This window comes from Struthio camelus, chromosome 1 (assembly GCF_040807025.1).
Source record: "Struthio camelus isolate bStrCam1 chromosome 1, bStrCam1.hap1, whole genome shotgun sequence".
NCBI classification, from domain to species: Eukaryota; Metazoa; Chordata; class Aves; order Struthioniformes; family Struthionidae; genus Struthio; species Struthio camelus.
The window spans coordinates 35,185,423-35,200,192 of record NC_090942.1 but is presented as its reverse complement, the minus strand read 5'-3'; the positions used below and the strand labels follow the sequence as shown (position 1 = coordinate 35,200,192).

The 14,770-nt window shown below is 41.3% G+C and overlaps 1 protein-coding gene across 3 annotated transcripts in view; it reads right to left on the bottom strand.

The window, feature by feature from the left end:
* Positions 1-7,264, bottom strand: part of ANO6 (anoctamin 6) — an 80,913-nt gene extending 73,649 nt beyond the window's left edge. Inside the window, exons 1-2 of one of the 3 annotated variants that reach the window (XM_068933858.1) lie at positions 7,096-7,219; positions 6,590-6,775 (exon numbers count right to left, since the gene is read on the bottom strand). In XM_068933858.1, coding sequence (XP_068789959.1) covers positions 6,590-6,689 — 100 coding nt within the window. In that variant the 5' untranslated portion in view covers positions 6,690-6,775; positions 7,096-7,219. Of the gene's footprint in view, positions 1-6,589; positions 6,776-7,095 lie in introns of all 3 variants that reach the window. The other 2 variants (XM_068933874.1, XM_068933867.1) reach the window with 2 other exon arrangements.
* Between the last annotated feature and the right edge of the window lie 7,506 nt (positions 7,265-14,770).

Genomic DNA, 14,770 nt, shown 5'->3' with positions numbered 1-14,770 from the left:
TTCATTTCAACTTTCAGATTCATCAGACCTGAGCTCTTAACACAAAAAGTTAACAATGTACATACAGGCTTTCATGTCAGCCAATTCAGGAGAAGAACATACATACACTCTATGCAGTGGGAAAACTGTTCTGTCTACATTCACAGTGAGGTCTGGATTCCAACTAAAAACCTACAAAAAGTTACAAGTGATGTTAGGCCCATGCCTTGATGAAATGCTTTTTTAGTTTATATTAAAAATACAGAACAAATATCTGTTTAATAATATATCTATTGTATAGATCAATACTTCATATTTGTTGGAAAGGATAATGCCAGAGACATACACTAAAGCAATAATGGCAGCCCAGTAAAAGAAAGTTGACTTTTCCTATTCATTAAGTTACAGAGTTCAGCACTTCCTTGATATTTCTGTTCCCATCTTTTTTTTCTGAATACAAGAACAATAAACAATCCAAAACCCAGGAGCCATTCTTCAATGCTTCTCCTTGACATTTACACCCTATTAAATGCATTGTCTTGTTAAATACACACCTGCAGTGGCTCTATATTGTTAACACCTGCAACACCTTTTTTCAAAGGGCTTCTCATATCCAGCATAGCATGTTTAGTTTCATTACCTTTACCTAATGCTATAAAAATAAGCAACCCTTTTCTGACCTACCCCAGTTAATCCCAAGCTCAGGCTAGTGGTTTTTTATTTGACTTGTTTATTGGGGTACAGAACGTACCATCTCAATCTACGAAGCAAACAATAAAAGGGAAAAAATAGCTTTCTTCATAAGGGAAAAGCTGGAAGACATTACAAAGACTATTTAATTTATGAAAGGTAATTGTTCTTGTACAAAATCATCCTTCTATTGTTTTTTTTGTGTAGCAGAAAACACTGGCTTTAGTATCAGTTCCCCCTTGCGGCTTGCCACATGTCTAGTAGCAAACTAGACTTCAATGCCACACCACGCAACCCATCATTTTCTAGGAAATGACAAGTACCAAGAAATACTAGGCTGAGGTGATTTAAATGATAACAACTTAGATGAACTTCCCATGCATATAATAACAGGTCTTACTCATAAACCATACTTAATTAATTTTGAAAGGTCCATTTATGTTTCATCAGGCTCTTAATGCTGAGGGTGATGTACTCTCATCACTTGCTTTTTAATGGTTACTACAGTTTATAACTGACTTAATTTAATAGAACAGCATCTGTCATTTCCTATTAATGAATATTTTCTTGAAACAACATCCTCCTTTTGACTGGGCCCAAAAGAGTGTTTCAGTTCTGTGGACAGACTAGCTTATAATTAATCTTGAATATCTGATGAGTTAGTTTCTTTCAAAATGCTATTTTCATAGAATATTCCCTGCAATATATATAGTAAAATCTCAATTCTGCCATCTTCTTTCCCATATATATATATAAATATATATATACATACAAACAAAAATATAAAAAAAAATGTAAGCTACATCTGAGCAAATATTTTGTAAACCTGTCTGAAATTAGTCAAAAAGATAAGACTGTGGCTTCCACATATGCCTACTGTTTGGGACTGATTTCTGATCTCTGAACCTCACAATGCTTTTCTAAACAAAAACAATGTCTTAAGAGCTAGCATTACCAACAAGTTTTAAGGTAAGTTGTAAGGCATTACTTTCAATAACTGTGACAATATGGAACTGCTAACCAGGAGTCCTGTATCATATAACACAAGGTCAGTTGTTTCCTACATACCAATTTTAGATAACTTTTCTTTTTTTGAAAATTATAATGCTTGAAAAGTAATTTAAAATCCAGCATGTTTAATGTAATTGTTTATAGGGTGTTTTTCCTTTTAAAAGAACTTGTGGGATGCGTAAATAAAGGTAAAACTTTAAGGAATCACCTGTGACAAAATTAATCACTTGATCAATAATCAGGAGAAGATACAAAATTATTATTATTAAAGTTGTACAAATGACTCAAGTCAGTACAACAGCAGATAACAATTCAGTCCTACAGACTGCAGACTTACCTGTAAACTGAACTCACACTCTCAGCACAGTTAAGTCTGAAATGTTACATACAGGAACAAAGCATACTCTCAAAGTACAAGGTTATCATGGAGGACTAGGAATTCCCTTATGGTAGAAAAGTTTAAAAAGAGAAAAATCTTGCAAATTCTCCCGAGCTCCTGTCGAATTCTTAAAAATGTTATGATTTCCTCCAGAGTTTATGAATTATAAATAGCTACAAAACAGTAATTATATTGTAGTTAAATATTTATACTCTCATTACGTGTATTTTGATTTTTGTACTATGTGTAGTCTTATTTTTTGCAGAAAAATCATTAAATCACAATTAAAGCGACTGGCACCAGGCGTGCACAGACGTTCAAATACAGTCATACTCAGTGACAAGGCTGTTACTCTTGCGTAGTTTGGATTCAGTGAAAGAGAAATGAGTAGAAAGAGTCAGAAAGTAAGATGAAGTAAGAAGGGAGAAAGAAATGTTTGTAAACCATTATGTAACAGAGATATGACGAAGGACATGCAGGCATGAGAGGTAGTTAAAATTTTGAACAGCATTACAGGCTAGTATTTCCTTTCTGGACTGGTATATGGCTTGGTAGAATAAAATCCTTGTTTATGATGAAGATTTCCCTGTGGTCTCAATAGTAAATTAGAATAAATAAGACAGTGAGTCTACGTTCCCACTTATTTGTGCTCTTTGTCTGCTAAATGCACATATACGATAACTGGTTCACAGTTCTGCTTCAGAGAAGACCAAAAAAGAAGAGAGATCAAGCTCTAGTATACAAAGTTGTCTGTCTTCACTAGAATGGTGCAGTCAACTGAGCAAAGAATCGGGGAGTAGAAATTTTTTATTCTCAGCTCATCAGACATATCCATCCCACAGGCTTCTTCAGGACATTGGATGACTGCAATGTGCCACAGCAATTTCTATTATGATTACAAATCAGAGAAGAAAAACTTAAGAAAACCAGGTGTAACAAGAGTGGACTGGGGCAGTCCTGCATAACACTGTAGATAGAATGAAAGGAAAGGCATTGTCCTTTCAGATTTTTTTTAATCCCCTTACAAATCCTTGCATGTTAGAAAATTATCAGATCAGATCCCTGCACCAACTGCTGAGTAGACCAATTTTAAATACCCTGCAGCTGGGGAAATTACAATTAATAAATTGCAGGACAAAGTTAACAAATTTTTCAGTCAAGGAATCCTAACTACTTAGACTCTCCCTTGCCTTTAGAATACTTTTGTATGTAATTGACCATTTTACAAAATCCTGAATGCATATATTGGAACAACCTGTAGAACACTGTGAGTACACCGTACATTCAGTTTGGAGTACAGTATATGATATCAATAATATTTGCAGGGTGAAAATGAGAAGCAAGTTGAGTTAACAAAGCTAGTGAGTAGGAACAATTAGAAGCTCTGAGCAGGCAATATAATAAAATTCAGTACATGTCATGAGGAAACAAGCAGAGGAGAACAGAACAGTAAGCAAAAGTAATGAGGTGAAGAATAGCTATGCCTGTTCTTCACCATTTGTATTACAACATCACTCCTTAGGACAAGGTGCCCATTCAACAGCAGGCTGCACAAAATTGGAAGAAAAGAGGCTGGAGAAGAATGCCATCCCACAGAAGATTTTAGGCTGCGATTCCACAAATAATTTTACTTGCATAAACTAGCACTGAAAGAACCAGTCCATCCTCCTGCTTAGCCTGAATGTTTATTGCCACATCCTCCTTGCTTCCCACCATGTCACCACCTCCCATATACTGGCACAAGCAATCGTGTGCTGTGCAGTGAACCAAACTGAGGACGTACATCAGATAAAATCCAATCTGGACAGTTTGCCATGCAGAACGTTTGGTTTGGTGCAAAGGAATGGAGAGTGTGAGGCTGGGAATGGGCAAGTCAAGATAGGAAGAAGGCAGGGCTTCCCATTATAGGAGCAATTGAACTACTAGTTGGCAAAAATGTGTGTTGAACAATAGCATGAGACATTTTCGAAAGGAAGATCTGGAATCCTCATCAGCACACTATCTGAATAGCAAGACACCAAAAAGCTAAGAATATGGACATCCATTAATCGGTCACCTACAAAAGAGGTTTCAGTGATTATTACAGCAGTTTCATAACACAGGAAGACGCTGCACACTCAAGATTCAAGGGTACAAACTAGAAGTTACATTTGTGCAAAACTAAGACAACAAAGAGTTAGTAAGATGCTAACAAAATATCCCAAGGAAGACAAAAGCATTTTATGTTGAATGGCTAGTAAGTGTATATGCCTCTGATATTGTCTTCAAAAGTTAATTCTCCTGGGGAGACCACTCAGATATTCTGTAAATCCCAACACACAAGCAAACTAATTTAGATGTAGTATGAGGTTTGGCACCAGGGAAAGAAAAATTTTGCAGTTTATGGAACTGTCTAACAGTTTCTAGGCGGAAAATAATAGGTTTGGAGAATTTTAACTCCTGTGGCAACCACAGCTCAGTGTCCTTCCCACCATTGCTGCCTGGTAACTAGATATCTCAGAAACAAATTGATGTCACTAATGTAACAATCCTCTTGAAAACAGTCTGACTCCAAAATAAAAGTTGCCCATCTTGTTAAGCACTGGAAAAAAACGTTTCTTTCAACTTGCTCAAAATATTCAGTTTTGGGACGAGATATCTTCCCTTCCAAAAAAAAATCTCTGACTGAAACAATCAGTTTCAAAGCTATGTATGGCAGAGTGGTTATGGTGCTTTGCTGTGGATTTGGATTCATGAGTCCTGCTCTTTCTTTGGACTCCTGCCTAAGTTTGCTTCTAACATGAGTGGTTTGCTGCTCATCAGCTTGGATAATCAAAAGCAGCTATATGCCAATGCAAGCCAGAGCACTCCTTTTATTGCCATGACTACAAATTTTGACATGCAATAATAACGTTTTGCTGATGACCTCTGTAGGTTTGGGACTGATCTTGAATTCAACTGCAGAGTCCAAAAGAAGTCCTACGTATTTACTGAAGCAGGGATGGCTTCCCCAGTAAAAACGTAGATGCAAGTAATACAATAACACTGGAGGCAAATGGATGATCTACAAGTCTCTCAGATTAATAAATTAGCTCTCCTGTAATTATCTCTATAGCTAATCTAAAAACCTTGACATTGTTACCCATGCATTTTGCAAGGCAGAACAGCAAATGCGATAGAGTTGTACATGACAACTTATGAAACCACTACTGCTCAGTTTTCAGCCAATTTTACCACACATTGTGTTGATCTAAACTGTTGTACCCTGCAAGCAGAACACGCAGCTCACAGTTAGCTGGCTTTGGGAACTGAACCAATCCCAAATCTGATAGAGAGTCATGAGCAGGAAAAAGTTTAGTTGTTCTCTGGGGTAAAGAATGGAAAGAAAAAGGCATGTGGTGATTAATACATTGCAGTGCTGACCCACCCCTTAATCAGGGGAACAGAGTCAAACAATTCCCCTGTCTCACTTCATATGGAATTTGTCTTTGGATTATTATTATAAACCAAAGGATACTCCCACAACATCTGAAACAAAGGTTAGTGATGCTAGAGAAAAGACATTCCCTGATTTCCACAGACCTTGGGTGAGGCTCAAACTTTATACACTTTTGGACTGAGATAAATAAATAAATGAGGCAAACTGTAGTGGCCACTATTACCGACTAGTATTTAAAGGCAACAAGAGTATCAGGGAGTTAATGGCACTAGATTTTTTAACAAGTGCACATATTCAGTCCCAATATTCAAAGATTACCAAAATTCTATACTTGTCAGTAAAATTATTCACTACCTTGTGAACAATAATGAGCAGGAAGCCTATTTATTTGACAAAATTTATACATACAAATCTATCCTCTATTTGTTTGTCTAATTGACAGTTGCCTGCATTCCTTGTTTATTATATTTTAACAACTTAAACAGAAATAAAAGGCTTCAGAATAACTTGGGTATTCTAGCTGAAAATGCCTTCGAACTGTTGTAAATCACTGTCTCTTTACTGACATGAATAGATCCCTTCAGTCTGAACCATCTGAGAACTAGCCTTTTTTGACTGCTTTCTGGAAATAATTTAACAGAATCTATTCCCACAGTAAACACAAAAGTAATTGTCCTGGGCTGCTTTCTGTTGGTACGCGACTAACACGCACTCCCTTTGAACTTAAAACACGCTGGGCATTTTTTCTGCCTTTCTGGCAGACACAGCACGCATTCTTTTTTTCCCCCAGCAGAATTTCTCTTTCTATGCTTTGCTAATTTTCTCCCCTTTTTTCCGGGGGGGAAGGGTGGTGGTGATTTGTTTTCTCTTTTGCTTGGCTGTCCCACTAAGGCAGGCAGCTCTGGCAGACAGGGAGAGCAAGGGGCTGTGCCCCGAGGCGGAGGCCGGCAGCGGGGCGCCGGCGGGCCCGGGGGAGGCCGAGTGCGTGGGGCCCCGCTGTAGAAATGGCATTTTCCTCGTTTTCCAAAGCGAGGAGGCACCGCGGAGCACGGCTGCTGCGCCTGTGCTCGGCGATCGCCGGCGACACCACGGACCTCCCGCTTCATACTTACTGCGAAGTGCTTCCTCCGCGCCGTCCAACGCGCTTCTCCCCCCTCCCGAGAGGGAAGTGAACAGGCAAAAGTTTGCCGTATTTCTCTGCCCGCTAGCCATGCACCGATTGCACGAGAGGAGGAACGCGGCTCCACGGGGGAAAGCCAGCCGGCACGCCTCGCTACTACCAACGGGTCAGGCATCTTCTGCGGGGAGACCATCCGACGTGTCCCAGAAGGAGGCCCGCTAACCCCCCCCCCCCCCCCGCGCCTTCCTCCGCCCGGGGCACCCCGCCCGGCCGCAGCCGCCCCTCACGACACGGGGCCGTCGACGCGCCCGGCAGGTGACTCCCAGCACCGGCTACATCAACTCGGGAGCAACTTGGCGAGGCAGGCGGTCGCCACACCGCCCCAGCGCCCCCCCCCCCCCGGCCCGCACGCTGCCGCCCGCCGCGGCATCGCCCGCGAAATAATGACCCCCCCCCACACACCCCGCTCCGCCAGCCGCGGTCCAACTCCTCACCCACCGATCTCCCCATCGTCGTCTTCCTCCTCCTCCTCCTCCAGGTCCAGAAGCACATCCTGGTTCTCCACGTTCATCTCCCCCAAGTGGCGGCCCCCCGCCGCCCCGCACCGCGCTGCCCTCGCCCCGCAGCCGGCACGCAGCGCCCAGCCCAGCCCAGCCGGCCGCGGCGCGTGTGGGGCCGCGCGCGGCGGGGCGGGGCGGGGCGGGCCGTTGGGGCCGTTGGGGCGGCGGGGGAGGGCCGGCGGCGGTGGGGCGGGCGGGGCGGCCGCCGCCACCTTCCCGGCAGGCGCCACGGGGGCGGGAGGAAGGTGGTGGCGAGGCGGGCGGCGGCGGGAGCCCCTCGGGCTGTCGCGGGCTGCCTGTGCCGCGGCAGCGGCGAGGGGGGAAGGCGTCCGTCCCCCCTTTCCTCCCCCCCCGCGGCCGGCCTTTCCCTGCCCGAGGCACGGTGACGCCTCGGAGGCATGTGGTGGCCGCTGGGGACGGAGAGCCCGGCGTTTCACACTCTCTGATCCCCAGGGAAGTGTAAAAACAAGCAGAAACCCTTTTTCCAGAAAGTCGCGAAGTGGAGCCACCGCAGGGAGCTGCGAGGTTGGCAAGCCACATGTGTTTCCAGTGAGCGCCCAGGCTGGCGCCACTGTATGGGAGGCACGCTGCGGGCGGCGTTGTCCGTTGTCCGGGCCTTGGCCTGCGCTGGAACCGGTCAGGCTCCAGTGAAGCATTGCTGCGGTTGCGTACGGCTGCCCAGCGGTCCCAAGGAGGCCTGTGGGTCCGGGTCCTGTTGCATGGTACAGCTCCTGCCTGAAGTGATGAGTTCTAGATGTGATTAAAGACTAGAAGCACGTATAGCCTTTAGCCCTTACATCATTGTCACCTTCTAGCTTGTAATTTACCTGTAGCTGTCAGAACAGGGAGAAGACCTAGCCTTGCTTCTTTATTGATCTTGGGCAGGTAAAGGCAGAGACCATCAAAAAAACAGTACACTGTAAACGGGCGCATTTACTTACTTTATTAATAACATCCTAAATGATTAAAAGGAGAAAGGAAGAAAAACATTATATTAATCATTGTGGTCATTGTTCCCTTTTTGCAGCTGACTATATCATGGAACTCGTATTTGTGACCATATCGTATCATAAACAACGTAAGTGCTGTCTTAAAACCAATTGGACAACAATTTTTCCTAACAGGATCCATGGCATAGATTTTACAAAGATTTCTTTGGGTTTTTTTCATTTGTTCCCCTTCTGAAAAAACAGATCAGACCTCCTTAAGGTATGTCAAATTCTGTAACCGAAAGTTGAAGAACCCGTAGTCGCTAGATACTTCTAAAAATGCGTAGCCCGTGTATGTAGTAAGAGTCAGTGAGTACTGGTGAAGTTATCTGGAGAAGGTTACAGAAGTTGAAAGGGGAAGGCTCAAGGACTTGAGATAAAGAGTCCATCTCTAGAGCTTTACTGAAGTATTCAAGACAATTAACCATTTTGTAGGTGAGAGAGGTTGTCCTTATATCCATCTTAGCCAACAATTACAAAACAGAATGATTCAATGCAGAATTGTCGTTATATGCAAATTTATTGGGGGCAGAAGTACTCACAAAAGGGGAGTTGCTCAGCAATATACCTACCTACTCACGTGTATTGATCCAGGGGAAAAGTAGAGAATTCTTAAAGCTGAAAGAAATCTGAAGGACCTTTGGGGTTTGGGGAGCCCAAAAAGGAACTGGGCTGAGCTTGAATAGAAGGAAGCTATTAGAAATAATGAAAGTAAAGTGAGAAATGTTAGCTGAGAAAGACTGAGAGACTGGGTTGAAGAAATGGGCAGATCGTTTTGGGGGAAAGAAGAGAAGAACAATATACACTTCTTTTTCTGCATAAAGCATTAAATGTCCACTAAGTAATCTATTTTTTTTTCTCCAGGCTATTGCTGATAACAGTATAGCCCACAGTACCCAGGATGTTTGAAGTGTACAAACAAGAAGCAGAACCAAAGGCAGTTTGTCAGATAAGTTTGTCTTGTTTGCTGATATGGTTATGTATGTTCACAAGCAGCTTGGGGTAAGAGCCATCAAAAGGCTTAGAATTACAGTGAATCTAAAAGCCAACACTTTCTGGCAACATTAAAAATTGAGAAATTTAACTGGGGAGTTTTGAAGCAACTCTGTTCAAGAGTGAATTCATCAGAACAGGAACTTCCTCCCTCAACCTTATTGATGCAAGAAACAGTATTAGCAAGCTAGTGTTATCAGCGCCATTTGACACTGAGCATTTTTCTCCCTGTCAGGCAGATGAAGCATCACAGATCTGGACTGGAGAAGAAAAGCAGTACCATGGGGGAGGTATGCCAAATACAGGGAAATGCCACGTGGTCAGACATGTTTTTCTGTGTCCCAAGGTTGAAATAAGGGTTGCTGACCTGTGATGCAGCCAGTCTGCCTCTGAAAGGTCTCAGCATGTGCCTTCCTCATTGTTGCAACCACTTGTTAGATTGAACGAGGTTACAACGAAAGGGTGGTTTACGCAGCTCCTTGCTAGGAGCATTTAAATCAGACTGGCTCAGCTACAGACACCACAGGATCTAGCAAATGGTTGTAACTACATGTTTGTATACCTGTATTAAGTAATAATCAGAGGTCCTCCTTCTGTATGTGCCGCCCCCTGCAAAATGTGGCCCTGCTGGTGAGATCTTCTTTCATAAATAGCGGGAGGGGAGTAGGGATTGTCACAGAAAATTTACAGTTTGTTTTAGAACTGTGACATGAGATTTACAGGCTGTCTGATACCCACCGGGGGCATCATTGTTACCTTAGTTACATAGTTCCTATTTTCATATTTCATTAATGAAAATGTAGTTAAGAAGCTGCAAGGTGCATTAAAACAATAGAAAAGAGGAGCGTTTCAAAGATAGCCTCTATACACAAGATGGGCTTTTTAACTTGATGTTACTGAAAATATACGTGTAGTATCTGCCTCTTAATCCTGCTCTCACTGCAAAATTTCTCCCAGCAATTAGAGAACATGAAGATTTTGCAGGCTTCATTCAGGCCTCAGTATCTAAATGTTCAGTTTCATAGATTACTTTAGGGCAGAGCTACAGTTATCTGAAAAGACAACAGAAGTTCTGTCTCTTAAATTCCCATAAATTTCTGAAAATGTGTGGCTATTTATTTTTTCACTTTATACCTGATGCAAGTATTTCTATGTGTACTCTTGGCAAAGTACCAAAGCTTCAGGAGCTTGATTTTATTACTCCTGAAAAGCAGAGATTAAAAAAATAGCAAATGAAGAGGAAGATGCAACAGCACCACCCTGCTGCCATCTTTTCGTCAAGCGGATAATAGCAAAAGGTCTGTTAAAAGAAATGCAGTTATCTAACCTTCAGCCAACAGATAGATTTTGCAAAAGTCAGTCGAAATGAAAAAGAGCAGGAGATACTATTGTTTTTTCTCAACTCCAAGCACGGCTGTTTTCAATTTTATTGAAAAGGAAAGAGAAAAACAATAAACATTTTTTAACATTTCTGGTAGTGAGAAACAGAACAGAAGTCCACAAGCCAGCGGAAAAATTGCTTCCAGGAGTAAGGGTTTCGTAGCAACCATAAAAACATAGGTCAGGAAGAGACATCAAGAAATTGTTTAGTCCAGTCGTGACAAAACTTTGGCGTGGGCACCAAGCCTATGACTGACACAGATTTGGGCTAGCACCAGGGTCTCTGAGTCACAATGCCTTTGACAATAAATCTGGCACTAGACACCAACAATTTATTGTCAATCACTGGCCTAGGCCGGCTCCCAGCACTAGGATAGGTTTGAATGTATAGAAACAGTTGCTGACAGATACTTGTTTGTCATGTTCTTTAAAATCTCTGGTGAAGATTCCCTAACATCCCAAGATAAGCTGTTCCGTAGTTTCACACCTGCCAATACTCAGCCAAAATCATTTTTGTTGCAGTTGAAGCTGATTTCTTCTTGTCCTTCTCCCAGCATCTATTAAGAACAATTGATTGTTGTCCTCTTAATAACAACGTATTACATACAGAAAACTATAACTTTTTTCCCTCAAAGCTTTTCTCTTCCAGACTAAACAAACCCAATTCTTTCGGCCTTTCAGCCTGTATCACTGCATGTGCTTTCTTCTGTGTTAGAAAATAAGTGTAACGAAACTCAATGTGAGATCTTATGGAAGGAGAGGGTGATACATATTTTACAAAATCTCTAAGTACATTACTTTTACCCACTCACACTCTTTTTCTCAATGGTTTCATTCACTCACACTCTCACACGCTCATCCTCACAAGAACCAAGACATGTACGTTCAAGTGGTCTGACCGGGTCAGTTGTGTGCAACACAGAGGACAAAAGACACTGGGTATTGAGTCCTCATCACATCTGTTGTGTTTTTCTTGATTGCAATGACAAACTAGTTTTTGGACAGGTCTTGTATATGCCTCAGGAGCCAGAAGTTACTATGGCATGATTCTTTCGTATCAGAATTTTTAAGCAAGCCTGCTGCCTGTTGTGTGTTCCTCGCTTTGAGTTTCTTACGGCTAAAGTCTCTTTTCCTGCTGGGGTAAAAGGAAAAGGAGTGGCATATGTGATATGCTGTAACCTTGCTCCCCTCTTCATGTTGTTAGTGTAGGGTCTTCTGCTGACAAATTGTCTGCTTTGGTCTTACTGGAGCACAGGCCATCTGGGCTTGATACAGGCAACATTCCTCAGTTTTACTGTTGTGGACTGTGTTCTTGATTATGAATAGGGACCTTTTTTTTTTTTTTTTACATTGTTCTGCTGTTTCTTCTCGTCGTTACACAGCTATACCCACTCATACCTCATTCCTATGATCTTAATATCTCTATTACAAGTCTTTCATTGACTAACCCTTTCTTAAGGTGCAGTGCGCAACAGCAAATACAGAATCCCAGGTAAGAACTCATCCACACCGAATGTAATTGCTGTCCTATTTTGAATATGATGCTCCTCCTAACAAATCGTAGAGTGACAATTGCTTTTTTGCAGTGGTATAACATTGTCAATTTGTATTTGTATTGCATTCGGCGATAAGTCTTTTTTAATTTCTGCAGCTCAGTTCTTTGTCGGGCTATTTTCTATTTTGTATTTCTGTATTTGATTTTCAGCTCTTAAGTGGGCATTTTTGCCATTGTTTTTGTTACATTCCCTACTTTAATGAGCTCTTTCTCATTTGTCAGGATAATTTTGAATCCAAATTTTCTCTTTCACTGTGCTTCTGAGCTGCTGAGGGACAAAATGCTTATTGCTTAAGCCGTAGTCATAGCAGAATAAAAACCACGATCATCAAGAAAGCAGTCAGCAAATTTGGAGGCATGGAAGGTCACACGCACTTAAAAAATCTTGGAGGGAAAGAGTTTTGTGGGAAAGCTATCAATTATTGAAAGAAACTGTGTTAAGGCCAATACAGCAGATCATTTCAATGCTAAAGATTGCAAAGAATAATAGGAGACAAATACTACTACATGAGGAATTCTTTAAGGCTATGAAAATGAAAGTGGTCCACCACTGCGGAATTCTTTGCAGAAGTGGGAAGGCACTGTTCTTTTCATTTGCGTTCTTATGTAGAATAAAAGAAGTAATTCTCTTTGAGACCAAAGTGTGTTATTTCATGTTACATAAAACATAAGCCTTTTTAATAATTGCTAGGATACCTTGCCTTTGTGATTTGTATTAAGTGAATTTTAAAGTATCACTGGAACAGTGTGAAACTCAGTAACAGAAAACAGTGTTTGAAATTCTGTGTTAGATAGTCTGAAAAGCCTCTGTTCTGTCGTAGAAATGAAATCAGGGAGAAAATAAAAACAAATAAAATGTTCATCCACCACAGGAAATTCCCATAAGTACATCAAATTATTCAGAAATTTACTGCATTAAAGGTCAATGAAATAAAGTTTAGGAGAACATACTTCCAGTTCAACAAGCCGTATATTTTTCCTGGTGCTATGAATTGCGTGCTTACAAACTATTCACGTCTAGTGAAAAATTAGCATGAAGACTCTTAATTTCGTTTTGTTTCACTAAGGTCTTTTGCTTTTTTTTCAAAATGTTTTACAGATAGGGAGAGCAGTGAAGCACTAGGGGAAATTAAAATTACTCAAACCTTGTACAGTGCCAGTATTTTCTTTTACTTTGGTCATGTTTCCAATTGTACTTAATACTCCCAGACTTCTTAATTCTCACTCTTGCATGCAACCGCTAGTCTGAGATGACAACTTCAGTCTCTTTTGCCCTCTATTGAAGTGAATTGGTAATAACAATTGCCAATAAAATGTGAGTTGCAATATGTAAAAAAAGATATAAATAATTGATCTCAGACCAGTGGCGTGTGTAATTACTTTATGCAGTAGCAGTCTCATAAATGCTGCCAAATCTTTTACTGGCTTCTACCTATGTGTTCATTTTACCTTCTTTCACTACCTGTCCTTAGCGTGGGACAGAAATATGGCAATCTTTATGTCTGTTATTTTTAACATGTTTAGCATAGAGCTTTTAACTCTTAGGAAAAGTAATGGCTTGTGTATGTCTTAGAATAATAGACTCAGAATTCAAATCATTGTATTATCCCAACACAAATGTCTCAACTCGAATGATTCAAAATATTTGAATTTCAGGAAGCTAATGATGTTGTTTTTTCAGGTGAAGTATGAACAATAATATACAATCATTTCATTTGCAGCATCCTATACTAATTTTATGATATTTTAATTACACTTACAAAAACATTTCTGTTCCATGTTTGTCTGGATATCCCTAGATCTATGGGAAAGGCTCTAGCAAATCTTATTCATTGTTCAAGAGAGAGCATGTTCTCAGCTGCTGTAGCTCTCCCTGCTGGAGTTCAATAGACCACAGATGTGAATACACGTAGATGATATGGAAAGCAAAGACACCTGCACCGGCTTATTAGTTCAGGTACAGTACATCACTACGACAAACACAACTGCTGCTTTCCAAACCTGTGCTGGTACCTTTGCACGGTGCTGTCCTTTGCTATGGGGATTTACCAAGCTGCTTAGAATTAGCTGAGGTAACTGGACATCACGCTCAATTGTTGGAGAAGGTGTGCCACACTTGTATGACTGCAATTAGATTTTGTCTTAGTGCTTTGAGGATGTGTAAAGAGCTGCTACACTAGAACTGACCTGAACCCCTTGCAAATTGCTAAAATAATTTGAGTAATGTAGTAAAGTATTACTGTGTCCAAGTGCAGGCACAATCTGGATGGAAAAGTGAAGGAGAGGAGAACATACACAGCCAGAGCATATAGCTGAGTGTTCACACTGGCGAGTGTTAACAGTGAGATCCATATCCTTAGAGGAACATAAAGAGAACTTATTTTGTGATAAATATGCATATGAGAGTTTATAAGTACTGAAGTCAGAAGGGTTGTTATAGCACAGTCAGACTCCCTGGGTACCGCAGGCTACATCCCCTCCCCTCCACTGTTACCATCGCTATTTCCTCTTCCTGTGGTGGCCGATGTGTCCCACACTGCAGCTATTGTTTGGGTTTTTACTGCACTTCCAGAGGGATAAGCAAGTCCTCACTCCATGTGCTTTCAGAAAGGCTCTGTGTTTGTGGTAAGCAAAGTGCTTTCGGTGACTGCTATTGTACATCTCCCCTACCAGTTGCCAGCACAGATTTTCCATTA